This window comes from Phoca vitulina, unplaced genomic scaffold, assembly GCF_004348235.1.
Source record: "Phoca vitulina isolate PV1807 unplaced genomic scaffold, GSC_HSeal_1.0 scaffold9, whole genome shotgun sequence".
NCBI lineage: Eukaryota > Metazoa > Chordata > Mammalia > Carnivora > Phocidae > Phoca > Phoca vitulina.
The window spans coordinates 9,591,689-9,611,375 of NW_022589712.1; the positions used below are offsets into that span (position 1 = coordinate 9,591,689).

The 19,687-nt window shown below is 37.8% G+C and overlaps 1 protein-coding gene across 3 annotated transcripts in view; it reads left to right on the forward strand.

The window, feature by feature from the left end:
* SERAC1 (serine active site containing 1) overlaps nt 1-19,687 on the forward strand; it is a 60,318-nt gene that overhangs the window by 9,444 nt on the left and 31,187 nt on the right. Inside the window, exons 1-8 of one of the 3 annotated variants that reach the window (XM_032407563.1) lie at nt 7,768-7,830; nt 7,993-8,277; nt 8,856-8,947; nt 11,428-11,464; nt 13,740-13,876; nt 15,030-15,119; nt 16,668-16,799; nt 19,362-19,483. In XM_032407563.1, the coding sequence (XP_032263454.1) occupies nt 8,225-8,277; nt 8,856-8,947; nt 11,428-11,464; nt 13,740-13,876; nt 15,030-15,119; nt 16,668-16,799; nt 19,362-19,483 (663 nt within the window). In that variant the 5' untranslated portion in view covers nt 7,768-7,830; nt 7,993-8,224. The other 2 variants (XM_032407566.1, XM_032407564.1) reach the window with 2 other exon arrangements.

Here is a 19,687-nt window from a genome sequence, read left to right on the forward strand (position 1 = left end):
TATCCAGAATATATAAGTATTCCTAAAAGTCAATAAGAAAACAAACAACCTTATTAAAATGGACAAAAGATTTTAACAGACTCTGTACGAAAGAATAGAGATGGCAGAAACAAAATATGGAAGGAGCCCAGATGTCCGTTGACAGATGAATGAATAAAGAAGATGTGGCACATATATATAATGGAGTATTTACTCAGCCATCAAAAAAGGATGAAATCTTGCCATTTGCAATGAGGTGGATGGAACTAGAGAGTATTATGCTAAGCGAAATAAGTCAGAGAAAGACAAATACCATATGATTTCACTAATATGTAGAATTTAAGAAACGAAACAGAGGAAACGGGAAGGGAAGGAAAAATAAAATGAGATAAAAACAGGGAGGCAAATCATAAGAGACTCTTTAGAAAACAAACTGAGGGTTGCTGGAGAGGAGTTGGCAAGGGGATGGGGTAATTGGGTGATGGGCATTAAGGAGGGCACTTGATGTAATGAGCATTGGGTGTAATATGCAACTGATGGATCACTAAATTCTATCCCTGAAACTAATAATACACTATATGTTAACTAAATTCAATTTAAATAAAAACTAAAAAACAAAAAGAAAAGAAAATAGAGATGGCAGATAAACACATGAAAAGATGCTCAATATCATTGACCATTGAGAGGATGCAGGTTAAATCTATAATGAGCTATTACTTCACACCTGTTAGAATAGGTAAAATAAAAGCAACTGACCATATCAGGTATGAATTAAGTTGCAGAACAACTGGAATTCTAATAATTTACTGGTGGGAATATAAAATGGTACATCCAGTTTGGAAAAATTTGGCAGTTTCATATAAAGTTAAAATACATTTACCTTTTGACTCACATCTAGGTTTTTACCCAAGTGAAATGAAAATTTATGTTCATACAAAACAAAACAAAAAACCTGTATGCAATGTTTATAGCTGAAACAACCCAAATATCCCTCAGCTGGGGAATGTATAAGCAAACTAGTAATATCCGTATAATGGAATAGTACTAGCCAATAAAAGGAATGAATTACTGATATAACAACACAGATAATTCTCAATTGCGTTTTGCTAAGTGAAGGAAATCAGACTCATAGGCTACATGCTATATGGTTTCATTTATATGACATTCTTGCAAAGGTAAAACTAAGGTCAGGAAAACATCAGTGGTTTCCAAAACTGGTATGGAAGAGTAGTCCTGTAGGAAGGTGACACACAGGTTAATTAGCTGGCTCATAATCATATGTCTAGTTGTATTTTAAAATATACCCAGGATTTTGTTTTAATCATGTATTTTAAGATGACAGAGAGACAACTACATTAAGAGGTATTACTATTTGTAGTTCCCAAGAGGAGGGGCTATGCCATGCCATGCAGGGCCACATGGAGAAGTATTAGGGTTGGTCAGGAAGTAAAATTGAGGGGAAACCACTGGCCAGAGCCTTTGTTATGGAATTTGTTGGAAGGAATGGATGAGACAGGATAGGCAAGTTGAACAATTTTAGGATTGGCTAGTTTGAATAATTTTGGTAGGCTCTGGGCTATAGGGGTGGTCCCTAATTATCTGATACTTGGTCCTGGATTGATTTAGGGCAAAAGGAATATTGGCTTGGTGTGTAATGGTTAGATAAAGGAGGTGTTTGGGAGTGCGGACTATGGATTAGTTGGTTTGCATATGGAAGATGTGCTCACAAGCAAGTTGTTTACAATTTCTAGGAATTAGCCAAACCTGGGTCCTGAAGACCCCAAAATGTCAAAGCATTATAAAAGGTACAATCAGTACAGGTTGTTAGTGGAACTGGGTTTGACACTAGGCAGCATGGTTCTACAAAGAACATTCTTAACCTCTTTATTGTTTTTGCCTATAAAGAAAGAAAGATTAGACTTGCAATGGATTTCTCATGAGCAACAAGAAATATCAGATGAAATATCAGTGGAAGTATCATTGATGTGCTGGAAGAAACCATCTGTTAATCTAGAATTCTAAACCCAGCTAACTGTGTTCTAAGAAAGAGGGTGAAATGCAACATATTCAGACATGCTGAGAGTGAGAGTGCTAACTACATGTAGGCCTTCATGAAAGAACTACCAAAAGATATAACTTCATCAAGAATGATTTGAACCCAGAAGGAGGTTGTAGATGTAAGAAGCAATGGTAGGGAAAGAAATTGGCAAAAATGTTGGTAAATATTTGCTTTTAAAAATGACTCATTTGGGAGGATAACAATATTGCTTAGTTATACTTTATATAGCATGTTTAAAATGCAATTATTTTCTAAATGAATAGAAATAAATAGTATAACTTTAAACCAGTTAAAGGATAATAAAACTTGGATCTGTCCAACATACAATAAATGTAAATGGATTAAATTCTTCTATTAAAAAAACAATTTTGAAATTAAATATGAATAATACCAAAAGATTATAAGCATGATGGGGAAAGATATGGTAGTTAAATACTTGTTAAAGGAAAACTGGTAAGGACATACTAATATCATATGAAATAGAAGTTAAGGCAATAAATGTTAATAAAGAGGGCACATATAGGACGATAGAAGGAATAGGGTAGTAAGGTTCTAATCATGAATTTGCATGTACATAATGACACCTTTTCACATCATGATAAATGATAGTATTCATTTGGCTCACCAGTTGGGGAGTTCTGCATTAGAGGGTAAGATATATGAAGGCAAGGACATAGTTTTCATGTTTATTGCTATACGTCCAGTGCCTGGAACACTTCCCAGTTCATAGGGACTTAGAGAAGTATTTGTTGAATGAATAAATAATTTAAAGAAATAATGGATAGGGGAAGTTGACAAATACACAAGCCATTATGAAGATTATTAAAAACCTGTCTCAGGTATTGGTAGATCATAGAGACAAGAATTAGTAAGGCTATAGAAACTTTTAACAACATGCTTATCAAACTTGATATAATGGATATAACTAAATTCTGCTTTTAACTAAGAATAAATTTGTGTGATACATTTATAACTATTGATTATTACCAGCTAGCAGAACAAGTCTCCACAATTCCAAAGAATCTGTGCTATATAGTGCCATAAAAAGATAATCTTTAGAAATTTCATGTTTGGAAACTAAAAACAACCCTAAACAACCCATGGATTGGAGGAAATCATAGTGGAAATATCACGCCTTGTGAAATTTAGATAAAGCAAAATTTAGAGGGGGAATTTATAATCTTTTTTTTTTTTTTTTTAAGATTTTACCTGTTTATTTGACAGAGCAAGTGAGTACAAGCGGGGGGGCAGCAGAGGGAGAGGGAGAAGCAGGCTCCCCGCTGAGCAGGGAGCCAGACACAGGACTCGATCCCAGGACCCTGGGATCATGACCTGAGCCAAAGGCAGATGCTTAACCAACTGAGCCACCTAGGTGCCCCGAGGGGAATTTATAGTCTTAAATTCGTTTATGAAAGGTCAAGAAATGCTCCTAATATATTAGTTAAGCATTATTGAAGAAGTTAGGAAAAGGACAGAATGAACCCAAAGAAAGAAAGAAGGACATAGTGAAGAGCAGAAATATGAAATAAAATAGAGATGATTAGCAAAACCAATAGATAATTAAAAAATTAATAAATTTTTCAATTAATAAACTTCTACAAGACTGCCCCCCCCCAAAAGGTACAAATAAGCAATGCCAAAAACAACAAAAAAAAAGTAGACAATTTTAGGCATGAAAAAGATCTAGAATAGCATGAACAATTTTATGCTAATGATTTTGAAAACTTAAGTGCCTATTTTCTTGAAAAATACATATTATCAAGACAAATTCAAAAAGAGAAATATCTAAATAAAACAGTGATTGTAGAAATAAGTGACAAAAAAGCACGTTAGCAATCAGATACAATGTGTGGACCTTGTTTAGATCCTAATTGTAGTAAACCAATAATACTAAACAAAACAAAAGTTTATTAAATAATTGAAACACTCTTGATATTAGATGATAGTGAGGAATTTGTTTTGACATATGGTGGTTAATTTTTTTTTTAAGGAAACATACTAAAGTATTTGCAGATTAAATGATAAGACATTGTAGATTTGCTTCAAAATAATGGGGTATGGCGGTGGTGGAAAATGAATGTGGTTTTTGGTATAGCTTACACTGTTCAGTACAATAGCCACATGTGGCTATTTAAATTAAAAATAATTAAATAAGATAAAAATTTTAGTTCCTTAGTCACACTCCATATTTTCTCACTGGTAGTGCAGATATAGGAAATGTCTATCATGCCGAAGTTCAATTGGATAGAACAGGTTTATATGAAACAAGATTGGCCACGTGTTGGTGATTTTTGATGCTGATAAGATCCACTTGATTCCTCTCTCTACATTTTATACATTTGCGTATGTATTTTCCATGAAAGGAAGAAACAGAAAGGAAAAGTGTGTGTGACCCTTGTGAGAAAATTACAAATGGTCTAAACTTGAAGATGTAACTTTTCACGAATGGGGGGACTCCATGTAATATCAGTTCTCCCCAAATTAATATGTAAATTCAATTCAGTGCCAATCAAAATCCAATAGCCAAGACAGTCCTAAAAAGAATGGGGATGGGAGGGCTCACTCTAGAAGCTATCAAGACTTATTTTAAAGATACAGGAATTAAGAAAGATGTTATTTCATTGATGTAAGTTTAGACGAATAGATCAGTGGAGCAAAATTGTCCAGAAATGAACCTTGGTGTATGGAGAACTCTTCTAATCAGTGAGGAAACTATGGTCTGGTAATAAATGGTCTTAGGATATTTTATTAGACCTTGGTGTATGGAGAACTCTTCTAATCAGTGAGGAAACTATGGTCTGGTAATAAATGGTCTTAGGATATTTGGTTTTACGAATATGATTATTTGATTTTAGACATTCTGGGTTTTAGATGTTTGTGGTACTTAAAGTGGAAGTGTGCATTAGGCAGTTGAATATGTATGCACCTGCAGCTTAGCAGACAGACCTGGGTTAGTTATAGAAATTTGGGAATCACAAGCTTATGGTAGAGCTTTGTGAGGAAAAAACTGAAATTTAAGAAACAAAACAAAACTGAAATTACTCAGCCAGAGAATATAGCATGAGAGAAAAAGAGGAGCATAGATGGAAGCCCCTGGAACACTAATATTTAAGGGCCAGGTGGAGACAGCAGAGCCACCTGGCAGCCCAGTGAGGGCAGGGGCTCTGCTGTCTTATTCACACCTCAGGTTTACATTCCCAACAGATGATAGGTGAGATGCTCAATAAATGTTTGTTGAATGAGTAATGGGATGGAGCAGCCAGAAGTGTGAGAGTAAAACCAGAAGACCGGGAGTCATAGTAGCTAGAGCAGGAGAGAGAAATGAAATGTTTCAGAAAAAGCAAAATGATGCCTGAAAAGTGGATTTAGGAACAAAGATGTCACTCACTGATGACCTTCAGGAGTGCTGTGTCAGTGCTAGAGAAGGACCCTGGAGAACGAATCTTAGCAAGGAAGGTGCGATAAGAGGCACTTGGATCGAGAGACGGTTTTTCCCCCCTAGTCATTTGTTTTTTGTTTTGTTTTTGTGTTTTGTTGGGAGAACATTGGAAATCCAGTATTTAGGGAGGAGGAATAGAAAGCTGAAAGAAAGGGAGTGAGGATCAAGAAGAGAAAAGCAGCTAATTAATAAATCAAGGTCCCTGTGGAAGTGAAAGAGATGAGACCTAGAATAAGATTTCCCCTTGGAAAGGGAATAAGATCTTTTCCTCAGAAACTGGGAAGAACAATGCAGAAGAAGATCCATTTTGAATCTGGAAAAGGCACTGTAGATGAATATAGATGAATAGACACTTATAGGCCAAGATGGATTTACCAGGGAGTTATGAACCTTATGCTTTTGGATGCCTTACTTGCATGGGCCCCTTCGAGTGCTATGAGTTACTAGGAGTTGTAATGTCCTGGGGGGAGAGGGAATGCCAGATTGTAATCCAGAAACATTTTTTTTTTTTAAGATATTATTTATTTATTTATTTGACAGAGAGCGCAAGTAGGCAGAGTGGCAGGCAGAGGGAAAGGGAGAAGCAGGCTCTCTGCTAAGCAGGGAGCCCGATGCGGGGTTTGATCCCAGGACCCTGGGATCATGACCTGAGCCGAAGGCAGCCGCTTAACCGACTGAGCCACCCAGGCGCCCCCAGAAACATTTCTATACAAGTATTTCTGACATGCTAACAAAATCTCAGAAGAAAGGTATCAAAATTTCTGACTCCAGTCATTTATTGTGTTATCTTTTCTCATCCTAAATAACTTTTATTTTAGTACCTAATTTGGTATTTGTGATTTTGTGTTTGTTTGTTTTTAAAGAGCCCCCCCTTGAATAAAAGTTAAGCCCCTCAATACCTGGATACATCCTTGCTTGTAGGTAAGGGGGCAGAAGTTGAGGGAGTTTACAGTTTTAACTTTCTCAGTCAAATAAGAGACAAGATCATTTGAGAGGGTAGAGGTAGGAAGGAGGCTTAGAAGGGTATGTGGGTCATTTAGAACAGTCCTTGTGGGGATGAGGAGAGAACTGATTAAGAACAGCAGAAATGATTCTGAGAACCCACTCCCAATTTGTCTTTTATTCTCCCTGAACCACTCCCCGACTCTCCCCCACCCCCTCCCCCGGCCCGTCCCCTGCACCCCATTTTGGCTTTCAATGTGTAGGAACAAAGAAAGCATATTTCAGGTTAGGGTTGCGGGCTACTAGAAAGAGGAGGGGTCTAGGGGCACCTAGGTGGTGTAGTCTGTTGAAGCATCTGACTCTTGGTTTCTGCTCAGGTCTGATCTCAGGGTTATGGGATTAGGCCCACATCAGGCTCTGTGCTCAGTGCAGAGTCTGCTTGAGTTTCTCTCTCTCTCTCTCTCTCAAATAAATAAATAAATCTTAAAAAAAAAAAAAAAAAAGAAAGAGGAGGGATCTAGTACTGTTGAGGAAGGAGGCAGAGAGTGATGTGTGGGAGGGAAGGACAGCCATGAGACTGGCTGCTCACTCCCAGACAAGTAAGGGATGGGAGGTTAGTTGGGGCTGGAGAGCAGAGAAACCATCAAGACTCTGACCGAATTGCTAGAGAGTTAGAAATGGAGCATTTTATTCTGGAGAGAGCTGCAAGGGCCAGTGATGTCATCTGAGGAAACCCAGAAGGAAATAAGATGAGGACATATTTCCAGTAGACTTAGATTTATTCCAGGATTTAGTAGAAGGGAAGCCTGCCTGGGCTGGTGGGGGGCGGGGGGAAGGATGTTTAAGTTAACAATGTGAAGCTTTTTAGGCCAGAGAAGTAATAGCAAAGAGTATTTGTATAATGTTTTACAGTTGATTGCTTTCATAGTGTCAGGGTTGAAAGAAGCAATAGGTATTTTTGCTCTGTATTTTTGTTTTACTTAAATTGTCGTGTAGTAATTAAAATGCAAATCTGTACACAAACTCTAGTTTACATTGCATTCTGCCCGAGTTTCATGAGCATCTACTTCATTGCAGTCTTTATATCATTTTTTACAGTATCCTTATGTCTCATGGAGTAGTAGTAGCAACCCATTAAACAAGTGAGAAAATAAACAATGACCTTTAAAATAGTGACCTTTACAAGTTTACTTCTTGCCTAAACCAGTTTGCTTAGCTATCAATTGATGTGCTGGAATTACAAGAAAAAATGCAAAAGCTTTTTATTTTGTGTTATTTCTCTCTCTCTTTTTTTTTTTAAAGTAGGCGCCATACCCAATGTGGAGCCCAACGCTGGGCATGAACTCCCAACCCTGAGATCAAGACCTGAGCTGAGATCAAGAGTCGATATTTAACTGACTGAGCCACCCAGGTGCCCCTATTTTGTGTTATCTCTAAGAGACATGTTTTAGATATTTACAGCAAGTAATTTCCTCCTTATCCCTATAAAGCTGCTAGAACTTTTTATATATTGAACCAAAAGACCTTTTCTCACATGAATTCCTCAATGTGCTTTTCTTCTTTTCCTTTATAGCAAAAACGAAAGAAAAAAGTCTTATCCAAAGACAATCTGATATGATTCTAGAATACTGAGTTGTTCTAGAAACGATTGCATCATATTTCAGTCATCTTTACTCAGTCGATGAAGTAGTTGAGCGACAGTTCTTCTCCAAAAGGATGCCAACAGTTAACAAAGATTTTAAACCATGTTGGGTACCATCCTGAAGGAGCTAGAGGAGAGCTAAATACTTCCATGGGTTCTAAGTATGTCTTCCATTTTGAGCGCTTTTCATTTCTGTAGAGCCTTCAGTCATCAAAGGTAAATATAAACACCTATTTGTATACATATATATATTTTAAAAGATACTGAAAAATTTTAAAATTTATGTATTGACATTCTGATTAATAATTGGTGTTTTCCTGCTTCCTTATAATCATTGTTCACAGTTGGACTCAGTTTGAAGAAGAATAAAGTACTAACAAAATACTATTCTAGTATGTCTTTTTTTTTTTTTAAAGATTTTATTTATTTGACAGAGAGAGACACAGCAAGAGAGGGAACACAAGCAGGGGGAGTGGGAGAGGGAGAAGCAGGGGGAGTGGAAGAGGGAGAAGCAGGCTTCCCACTGAGCAGGAAGCCCGATGTGGGGCTCAATCCCAGGACTCTGGGATCATGACCTGAGCCGAAGGCAGACGCTTAATGACTGAGCCACCCAGGCGCCCCTCTAGTATGTCTTTTTTAAGGATGGGATTTCTTTTTTAATGGAAAAGTTTTTTTCCTGGTCTTGAAAAAAACCTAACTCTATAGGCAATCCACTGTGATTGTGGCATTCTTATAGTTAAATGTTTTTAATTAGCTGTCAAGTTAAATTTGTTTTAATTGTTCTAAATACACAGAATGTCCCTGGCTGCTTATTGTGTCATCTGCTGGAGAAGAATAGGAACCTTAACTCCTCCACCCAAAACTACCACATACTGGAGAGATATCAGTGAGTACAGTTTAAACAGTATTTCTAAAGGAAACATTGATAGAATTGTGGCTGAGTTTTCCAGGTGGTCCACAAAAACTTACTTAATCCATGATAAATCTCAGATTTGTTTCTGTCTTTTCTATACCATTGGTGCACCCCAAATTTGTAGGCCAGAGCCATCAATACTCCTTTTTCTTGGGAAGCTTTTCCCCTCCTCTGTGTCCCCTCAGATTCAGGCTCATCCTTTCAAACTCAAGTATCACTACATTCTCATTCATTATTAAGTTTGTGCAAAATAAGGTGCCAGGCACATGTATTAGGTTCTGGGAATTCAGCAGTGGGCAAAGATGTTGTGCTTGCCCTATGGGAGGTTAGGATCTAGTGCTGGTCTACTATCTTTATTTGTAAATCTTTGTTTACCTTATTCATTACTAATCTTTATTTGTAAAACAGAAGATAGGCCTAGATCATGTTTCATTCATTGTGCCAGGTACTATTCTAGGCCCTGAGGATACCATATGGATTAAGACAAAGTCCCTGTTTTCATGGAGCTTCTGTTTGTTCTTTAAGATACATCTTTTTTTTTAGGATAGCTCCTTTTCATGTAGAAAATTCTATGATTCTGTATTTTAAATATAAAAAGAGGGGTTGAGACAGAGAAGGGAGCTTTTCCTCTCTCATCATTCCTAAAGACCAAAGAGTAGTGAATTTACTTTAGGATAGGAGAGTAGTGAATTTACTTTAGGATAGGAGAAAAGCCAGTGAAAAAGAAACATAGCAAGTTGGTAGCAGTAGAGAAGGAAACAAGCTGCTCTCGGGGCCCACAGGGTTGGGCGGGGGTCGAGGGGGTGGGGGTGGGTGGGAAGGAAGCCATCTTAGAATAAAAAATAAAAAATCCTAGAGGAGTCCCACAGTCAGGAAGCTCTGTCACAACTTCTGATCTCATCCCTGCTGACCTCCTGGAACTGTCCCCTTCCCAGTTCTGGAACCACTACTAAGGTCTTGGAGTTTGGGAGGAATGTCCATCTCCCTTGCCTGATGTCTAGAGAAGTCAGTCGAGTTGAGTTCCTTATCCCTCCGTAGGGAGGATAAATGTGTTCTCAGTAGCCTAAGTTGAAACTCTGACAGCAACCTGCAACCTCTACACATCCAATGAATTAAAGGTTATGTAAGTTTTGCAGGCAGGTAGCAATACCTGACGATTATGGGTAATGTATCCGTAAAGGTTGTGTTCAGTGCATGTTCACTGCATATGGCTTAAATTAGTAAAGTTTTCATTTTTCTTATATAACAGGGAGTCAAGAGAGACAATTTAGAGCAGGAACCACAGATTAGCAGTCCTCCTGTCTTCCTGCTCCATTAACTTTATTGTCCTCATGGTCACAACACGGTTGCTGAATCTCTAGACATCAAGAAGGCAGAAAGGTCAAAAGTCATCTTATGAAGCTGTGTCTTTTTATTTGGGGAGGGATCTCTACTTACCGACTTCCATCTATAGCTGATGGGCTACAACTGTGTTGCATGGCTAGCCCTAGCTGTAAGAGTAAGGAATTTGAATATTTTTAGATAGTAATTAGGTTGTGTTAGTAAGGATTAAGGGGCTTATGTGGATCAAATAGGCAGCTAGATGTGTCTTCCACTAGGAGATTTTTTTTATATTAAAAAAGTTTTCTAAGTTCCAAACAAATTTATAAGTAAACTGGTAGAATGTAACCAGTATTTTTTTTTCTTAAAGATTTTATTTATTTATTTGACAGAGAGAGAGACAGCGAGAGAGGGAACACAAGCAGGGGGAGTGGGAGAGGGAGAAACAGGCTTCCCGCGGAGCAGGGAGCCCGATGCGGGGCTCAATCCCAGGACCCTGGGATCATGACCTGAGCCGAAGGCAGACGCTCAACGGACTGAGCCACCCAGGTGCCCCTGTAACCAGTATTTTTAATGGGGCTATATACATATGGCACTTAACCACCAACTATAACATAATTACTTTGGGAAAAGTCGTTTTGTGTCCCTGCTTCACAAATATGATCCCCCCCCCCCCCCCCCCCCAGTATCATCTTAGTAGTGATGGAGAGAATTCTCCCCAGTCCCTTATTTAACTGGCTGTGAACTAGAAGGAGTCAGAAGGCAAGTTAGCTTCATGGCTGTCTCATTCAGTGGAAGCACTGCAGGCCTGGCAACGTCCCAGGTGCAGTAACACCGGGGTCTCTACTGGTTTGCTGGGGATGACAGAATAAGAGATACAAGAAAGGGAGAATAGTAGGAAGTGAGAATGAGTATGAAATACAGAGTATATTTTTATACCCAGTGCTTATTGTTTCGTTTGTCTACATCTGGGGATAGGAAGCCTTTTGGAAAGTAATTGATCATAATCATGGAAAAATATCAGTAACTTCTTATCCAATTATATAATATAGGTAGAGACACTGTTGCCTATTTCCTGTCACATTTTAAAAAATGAAACTCATCACATTGACTTTTTTCCTTTCTTTTTGAAGGAAATATAATAAAGTTTACTGGATCACTTATTTTAGGGTAAGTGTCAACTATGAAATATTAATTGGCTTCTTTATACTACTATTTGAAATCCCAATGGAAGTGATTTACAGTAGAATGGGGTGGCAATTAGGTATAGATTTTGGAATTAGACAGGTGGATTAATCACTGGTTTTACCACTTCAGTGTTGTCTCGATCCAGTTACTTTACTATCTGAGAAGTGTCTTATCTTAGGTCCAAGGGTACAATGGGGATTCTACCCGCCAGGCACTGTTGCTCTGAGAAAAGCGCTTGACCCATACAGAGCAGGTGCTCACTAATTAGCTTCACATATTAAAATCACATCTTGTGATTCTAAAGTGGTCAGAAAGGTAAAAATTGACTGTAGCCAAAATTATTTTTGAAAACCCCTTAAATCACCATACAGCGCTCGTGAAAGGAAATGGAGGCTGACTGAGAAAACCAGATTGACATCTTCCATCTCATGCTCTTCAGAGGCGCATGCTTAATAAATGGAGTGACTTTCTTCCCTTTTTTTTGGAAGGGGGGGTATATATGTTAATATATGTCTAATACTATTCTGTTTTTGTTAAAACTCTTTTTTACTATTATACATATGAGATCATTTATCTATACACACATACATATATAACTCTTAGATGCTGAAATGATAAAGGAGATGGATTTGGCATTTTATTCAAATACATACATTTCTCCATGACATTAATGTAAGACAAAACATAGATGACTTTTCCCTTTGGATCATTCCAGGCAAAATATATAGTCATGTACTTTGTCTATTTCACGGTTATGTTCAGGAGTATAGTGAAAATTAATCACATAATTTCTAGTAAAGAATTTTGTCTTTCATGCAAAGCACAATAAAAATATTGAATGCATTTGCTCTTTCTGGGTGCTCAGATAGTACTCTAAGAGAGGAGAGGATTCTGTTTCTCTGGTGCTGGCCATTGTCTGGCCCTTCTGTCTTACCTGCTTTAACTTTGGGATGTAAATCAAAGGTCAGGAGAATGCTTATATAACTGATTTTACTAAGCCCTGAATCTAGACAGTGCAGCCTTTGTGTCTGGATTTAGGGAGTGTGTAGGTCAGTCTGTTGAGGAAAAAACCCCTTCATTTTGGGTACATAACAAAGAACATTGTATTTCACATCTAAAAATTGACTTTATGCATAGCTCTTAGGAGAGATATGCTGGTGATGGGAGTACAAATTGGCTAAACAGTTTGGCAGTATCTAATAAAGTTGAATAGTATGTATACTGTCAGAAAGTCTGTAATTCTCCTTCTTAGATGAGTATCCTAGAGGAACATATACACATGTGTACAGTGTAGATGTATAAGGTGTGTAACAGGATTGTTTGTAATAGACTCAGACTAGAAATTCCCTGAATACCCATCTGTGGTAGAATGGGTAAGTTGTGGTATATCCATCCAATCGCTGAGTCACATACCATATGAAAATACAAACGTATGAACTACTGATACATGCAGCACTGTGAACAAATGTCACAAACAAGAAGCTGAGCAAAAGAATACATACAGTGTGATTCCATCCTGATGAAGTCCATAGACAAAACTAAGCTCTGTTGTTTAAGGATGCATGTATAGGTGGCAAACTATAAAGAGAACCAAGGACATTATTGTAATAAAAGTCAAAATAATAATTAGCTATAGAGATGAGAGAGTGGGTCAAGATCAGGAAGGGACACACTCTGGGCTTCTGGGGGTACTGTTAATGTTCTGTTTTTTGCTTGGATATTGTAATTATTACTGTTCATTAAACAAAAATGTGTGTACATGCATTTATACATATGTATATAAATATAGTATATGTTATATCCACATTACTGTGTATATATTATGTTTCTTAATAAGAAGGACAATTCTACAACAAAAAGCTTAATATAAAAGTGTGGCTCAATCAACAGGGTATATGTTGAGGAAATTTCTGTTTGTTATGGGGTGCAAATCACTAGTGTATATGAAACTTTTCGTTCAGAAAACATTTTATTTCGTTCAGTGTTTACTAAGCACTTATTTTTGCCATCCTTTTTTTGGGAAATTCTGCCCTTAACCTTTTTTCACCACTTGTAGGAAATATTATTCTCAATCCGTAGGCTCAAGAGCTCAGCTGTTGTTCAGGTTGAGCCATTCAGTTTATGTGATACTCAGGAATCTGATGAGCTCCATAACCAATATAATTCTGTTATTCTGTCATGTAAAAAAAAAAAAAAGTGGCTCTTGTGTTAACCTTTAGATCACTTATTCATGATGAATTTTTTTTTTCTTTTTCAGCGGTTCTTTATTTCTTACATATGAAGTTCTGGCCCTGAAGAAATCTTTGACGTTAGATACTCAAGTAGTAGAAAGAGAAAAAATGAAGTCATATATATATGTGAACACGGTTTCTTTAGATAAAAGAGAAAATTATGGTAAGTTTATGGTAAAGTAATCCCATTTCTGTGAAAAATGGAAGCTAGTTATTAAATTTTAAAATGAGTATTTAAAACACAATATTAACAAGGTAGGTTCAGCTCATTCTAAGAGTCAGCAAATCCTGTGAGAACCAAGTTCCTAAAGAAGTAATTGAAGACCAAGTTTTGGACTTCCATGTTTAATTCAGGTTTGCAACTCTCCTGTAACTAAGTGAAGTGAAGACTAGCTGGCTATTTTAGTCTAAACTTGGAATTCCACACCTTAGTGGAGGTCAATTCAGAGGCTGGCCCTCAGTTTAGCAAGTATAAAAACATGATTTTGTCACTTAGCTTAGATATATTCTTGCTTCAAGGGATTTATTCATGCAAACTAAAATCATGACATGGATTCATAAATCTGAATACTAACTTACTAAAGAGGGAAAAAAATCTCTCACAGAGGCTAGAAAACCTGTCTTTACGAGTCAGAACATTCCTCTTCTCTGTATTTAGGTCACAGGGAAACCTAATTAGTAACCAGACAGTTGCTTGATGAACGTGAACTTTTAGAGCAGAGGCGTATCTTTTCATCAGGGCTTGGGTAGCCTGGTGAGGCGCTGCCTTGACTTCCAGCTGCCTGTTCCTGCACCGTCGGCCAGACTAACCTTGTCTGTTACAACGTTATGTTCTCTGAGTGAGGCGGATTCTACTCTTCCCTTTCTACTGCTGTGTAAATCACCATCTGTCCTGTTGGCATTACAGTTTCAATTATACAGATGATTTTTATAGTTTACAATTTATCCATATAGCAAAGCTTCATCTCCATAGTAAGGCATCTCCAAATTTCAGTTTGAGAAGGGCTGTTGTTCTGGGACATTTTCCTGAATGTAGCTAATCCTATGTTGCATATGAGGATTTTGTTAGCTTTAGTTAGTGTTTTTGTTTTTGTTTAGTTTTTTACTTTTTTCCTGACTTGGAGAGCAATCTTATTTTGGGATCTAGAGCTCTGTGTTCACATAATGGTTTTAGTTGTTTTGATAGTGACACTAAAAGAAAAAAATGCTATTTTATATTTTTTGAAAAAATTTAGTTTATACATTTTTCTTTAAAGTAGTGGAGTGTAGCATTAAGAATATATACTTGGTTTTATCTAAGTTTGTAATCATCTTAGGAATCACCTACCAGGCAAGAAAAGAGCTTCACAAAGCAGTAAGAAAAGTATTGGCAACATCAGCCAAGATACTGTGGGGCCCATTTGCTGGTAAGTATCAAATATTTAACTTGGAGTCTTTATCAATGATCTGAAAGTCATTTGATGATCAACTTGAGATCTTTTTTCCCCATTTCTTATACTGACATTAATTATAGCTATGGAAAATTAAGTGACATTATTCTCTTGGGCTATATTTAATTTTAAGGGTGCTTTTAATTTTGATGCCTTGGACAGTCTTCTTCCTTCCACTTTGTGGATGTATTGTTGTTAGATAATATAATAATAAATATTGAGATTAAATATACCGTTTTCTGTTGATGAGTGTTTTAAAATTTTAAATTTGTTAGAAAATCACTCCCATGCTTTCTCATAATGAGAATATTGCATCAATAATGTAGATTTTACAATCAAACAAATCTACAATATAGAGCTAGCTATGAAAGAGCTTACTTGATCTCTTTAAAAAGTTACCATCATGAAAAAGAGAGGTGAGAAAATTTTTAAGAATTAAAAGATACTAAAGAGAATCAAGTCCTGGTTTTAACGAACGGCTCTGAAGGTATTTTTTGAACACTTGGAGAAATTTGAATATGGAGTTAGACTGGATTTTAGATGGTTTATGGAAGATTTTTGTTAGTGTTCTTGGGTGTTATAATGGCATTGTGAGTATATAGGAGAATGCAGGCTTATTCTTAGGAGATGCAGGTTGACTAAGAAAGGGTCAAATGTTACATCTGCAACTTCCTTTCACATGGTTTAGAAAAAAAATACACATCCATATAGATTAAGCAAATATGGAAAAATAAAATTTATTAAATATAGCTGTAAACATGTGGATGTTAAGGTATTCTTTTAATTCTTCCATATGTTTGATATTTTTCATCGTGAAAAGTTTTTTAGGGAAAAAGAGCAACAACAAATAAGAGACCAGGTTGTGAAAGCAACGTAGTATATAAAACAAAAGCACATGATAACATACATAATAAATACTAACAAAATAATATGACAGAACTAAGAACAAACCTACCAGTCATTATCAATACCCGGAAATGGATTTCAGTCTCTTATTGTAGATTTCAAGTACTTATAAATTTCCATCTTGGGGCGCCTGGGTGGCTCAGTCGGTAAGGCGTCTGCCTTCAGCTCAGGTCATGACCCCAGGGTCCTGGGATTGAGCCCCACTTCGGGCTCCCTGCTCCGCGGGGAGCCTATTTCTCCCTCTGCCTGCCGCTCCCCCTGCTTGTGCTCTCTCTCTCTGACAAATAAAATCTTTAAAAAAAAATAATTACCATCTTAAATAAATGAAAGGGTAACATGTTTTATTTTTTTATTTTATTTTATTTTTTTTAAAGATTTTATTTACTTATTTGAGAGAGAGAGAATGAGAGAGAGCACATGAGAGGGGGGAGGGTCAGAGAGAGAAGCAGACTCCCTGCCGAGCAGGGAGCCTGATGTGGGACTCGATCCAGGGACTCCAGGATCATGACCTGAGCCGAAGGCAGTCGCTTAACCAACTGAGCCACCCAGGCGCCCGGGTAACATGTTTTAACTGTTGGCACTGTTTCTGTTGTCTTGTTCTTTTCTCTTTCCACAAAGACACCTTCAGTACAGTTGATGTCGAGGATCACGAGTGTGCTACGTGGCTGCTCCTGAGGAAGAGCCAGTCGGGGGACAGAGCGGCGCGACTGCAGGCCGTGCAGGACATGTCAGAGAGCCATCACTGGCACGGTAACGTGGCCTCCGAGCACCTGCCACTCTGCCGGCGTGCTCCGACCGCTGGTATCAGGGGAAGGAGAGGAGCTGTCAGGGAAGGAAAATAATTCAGGGAATCTGAATATTAAAATTTTAAAAAAGAAACTCCAGTGATAGAGAAAGTAGAAAACTGCTGGCCTGGTATCCAGATGTGTTTGATAAGAACAGGCTCAAAACTGAGGAAGATGTATTTGTGTAACTTTCTACCAGAACGAAGTTTACTTGATGAGAGAAACTCTTGGTGCTGATAGTGATAGCCTAATATTATATTTGCATTTTCTTTTGGTTCCTATTTAACGAAATATATTTTATTTTTTATTTTACTTTATTTTTTTTTTAAAGATTTTATTTATTTATTTGACAGAGAGAGAGAGAGAGAGAGAAGAGCAGGGGGAGAGGGAGAAATAGGCTCTCCGCAGAGCAGAGAGCCCGATGTGGGACTCGATCCCAGGACCCTGAGATCATGACCTGAGCCGAAGGCAGACACTTAACCAACTGAGCCACCCAGGCGCCCCACGAAATATATTTTAATTACTTGCTGCACCATACAGTTATACTTGTTTTCACTTTGACAATTTACTTGGCTCTAATACTAATAATGAGTCAAGTGTACCTGATTTGTGTGTTTATTGTTTTTAAAGGAAAATTTAAAATATTTAATTGTATTTAAAAATTGCAAGTTCTACAGTAAAAGTACATGAGCAAGAGTTCAGATCTGCTCTGATTATAGTACAGGGACTAAAATATACTTTATCAGTAGTCATCTTATAAAATGGGGTAAACAAAAAAGAATAGTTTTAGAGAAAAGTATCAGAATAAGATCTTTGCCTCCATACAAGTTGATTGATTGGTGGCTATATATAACTTATAAGCTTGTTCACTGTGGGTGAAGACTTAGAATAAAAATATTTTTAAAAATCTACCTTCCAGGGGCGCCTGGGTGGCTCAGTCGTTAAGCGTCTGCCTTCGGCTCAGGTCATAATCCCAGTGTCCTGGGATCGAGCCCCGCATCGGGCTCCCTGCTCAGCAGGAAGCCTGCTTTTCTCTCTCCCTCTCCCACTCCCCCTGCTTGTGTTCCCTCTCTTCCTGTGTCTCTCTCTGTCAAAAAAATAAAATCTTTAAAAAAAAAAAAAAACCCTACATTCCAGGGGCGCCTCGGTGGCTCAGTTAGTTAAGCGTCTGCCTTCAACTCAGGTCATGATCTCAGGGTCCTGGGATCGAGTCCCTGCATAGGGCTCCCTGCTCAGTGGGGAGTCTGCTTCTCCCTCTGCCCACCCCCCCGACTTGTGCACACACATTCTCTCTCTCTCTCTCTCTGTCTCTCAAAATAAATAAAATCTTAAAAAAAAAAATCTACCTTCCAGGACTCCATTTCAGATTTACTATATCAGAAAAATCAGAGTGGGAGCCCAGGCACATAGATTTTGGGAAAGTTCCCCACTTGATCTTAAAGAACTCACCCAGGTCATGAACTGCCATTATTAAAAATAATGCCTGCTTCAGTGGTTCTAATTTTGTTTTCGATACATAGACATAGCTTAGTCTATTTGGGCTGCTATAACACAAAACTGTAGACTGGGTGGCTTATAAACAAAAGAAATTTCTTTTTTCTTTTTTTAAGACTTTATTTATTTGTCAGAGAGAGAGAGACAGAGGCAGGCAGAGGGAAAGCAGGCTCCCCGCCGAGCAAGGAGCCCCATGTGGGACTCGATCCCAGGACCCTGGGATCATGACCTGAGCTGAAGGCAGACGCTTAACCAACTGAGCCACCCAGGCGTCCCTAGAAATTTATTTCTTACGGTTCTGTAGGCTGGGAAATCCAAGATCATAGTGCCATCACCACCTTGATGTCTGGTGAGGACCTGTTTCCTGGTTCATACATGACCGGCTTTTTACTATGTGTCCTCACGTGGCAGAGGGGGCAAGGGATCTCTCTGGGTCTCTTTTATAAGGACAGTAATCCCAGTCATGGGGGCTTCCAGAAGTTCCCACCTCCAAATACCATGACATTGGGAATTCTGTTTCAACATGAGTAGGGGGGGACACAGTCATTCAGAGCAATACATAAAGGCTGGACTGGTTAAATCATGAAGGCTCAAACAAAGTACCACCATCTGAAACCTCACATTATTCATGGACATCAAGAGATGCAAAGCACCACACCATACCAGGGACAGTAGATCTCAGTGCAACCTCAGGTTTTTTTAAGTAGTGATCAAAACAGTTTTTAAACGCTAGAATTATTACAAAGAAAAGGAGAAGTTAAATTGGTTCTGACCTATCAATTTTCACATTTGAAGTTCAGTTCTTCAAAAGGTTCGTTAGACCATGATATGCTTACATATATGTTGAGAATTATGAGATCAGGCGTGGAAATGTTGATATCTGGCTTACCAGTAGTGTAAATGCAGTTGTGATTATGAAAAGAGACGTGGGAAATTTTGAATCACAAACTTATAATTTAAAAATTAAATGTTCATTTAATTCTTGAAACAACTATAAGCTAATTTGGGTGCTAATAACATACTTTTACAATAGATTACCAGTATAGGATAATTGCTCAAGCCTGTGATCTGAGAACTCTTATTGGTTTGGCACGAAGCAAAGAGAGTGATCTTCGCTTTTTTCTTCCACCACCTCCTTTGCCATCTTTAAAAGAAGTAAGTAAATAAAATAGTCCAGTGAGTGAAAAATAGATTAATATATCATCTTCACTTTGGGTGCAAAGTAACCATTCAAAAAGCAGTCTGTTGGCTACTTTTCACAAGCAGGTAAACTAGATGTAAACCTGAAATTGTAGTTCCTATACAAAGATTTCTTGATTTATCAGGAGATGTTGTTTCTCTTGTGTTATTTTCCCCTTT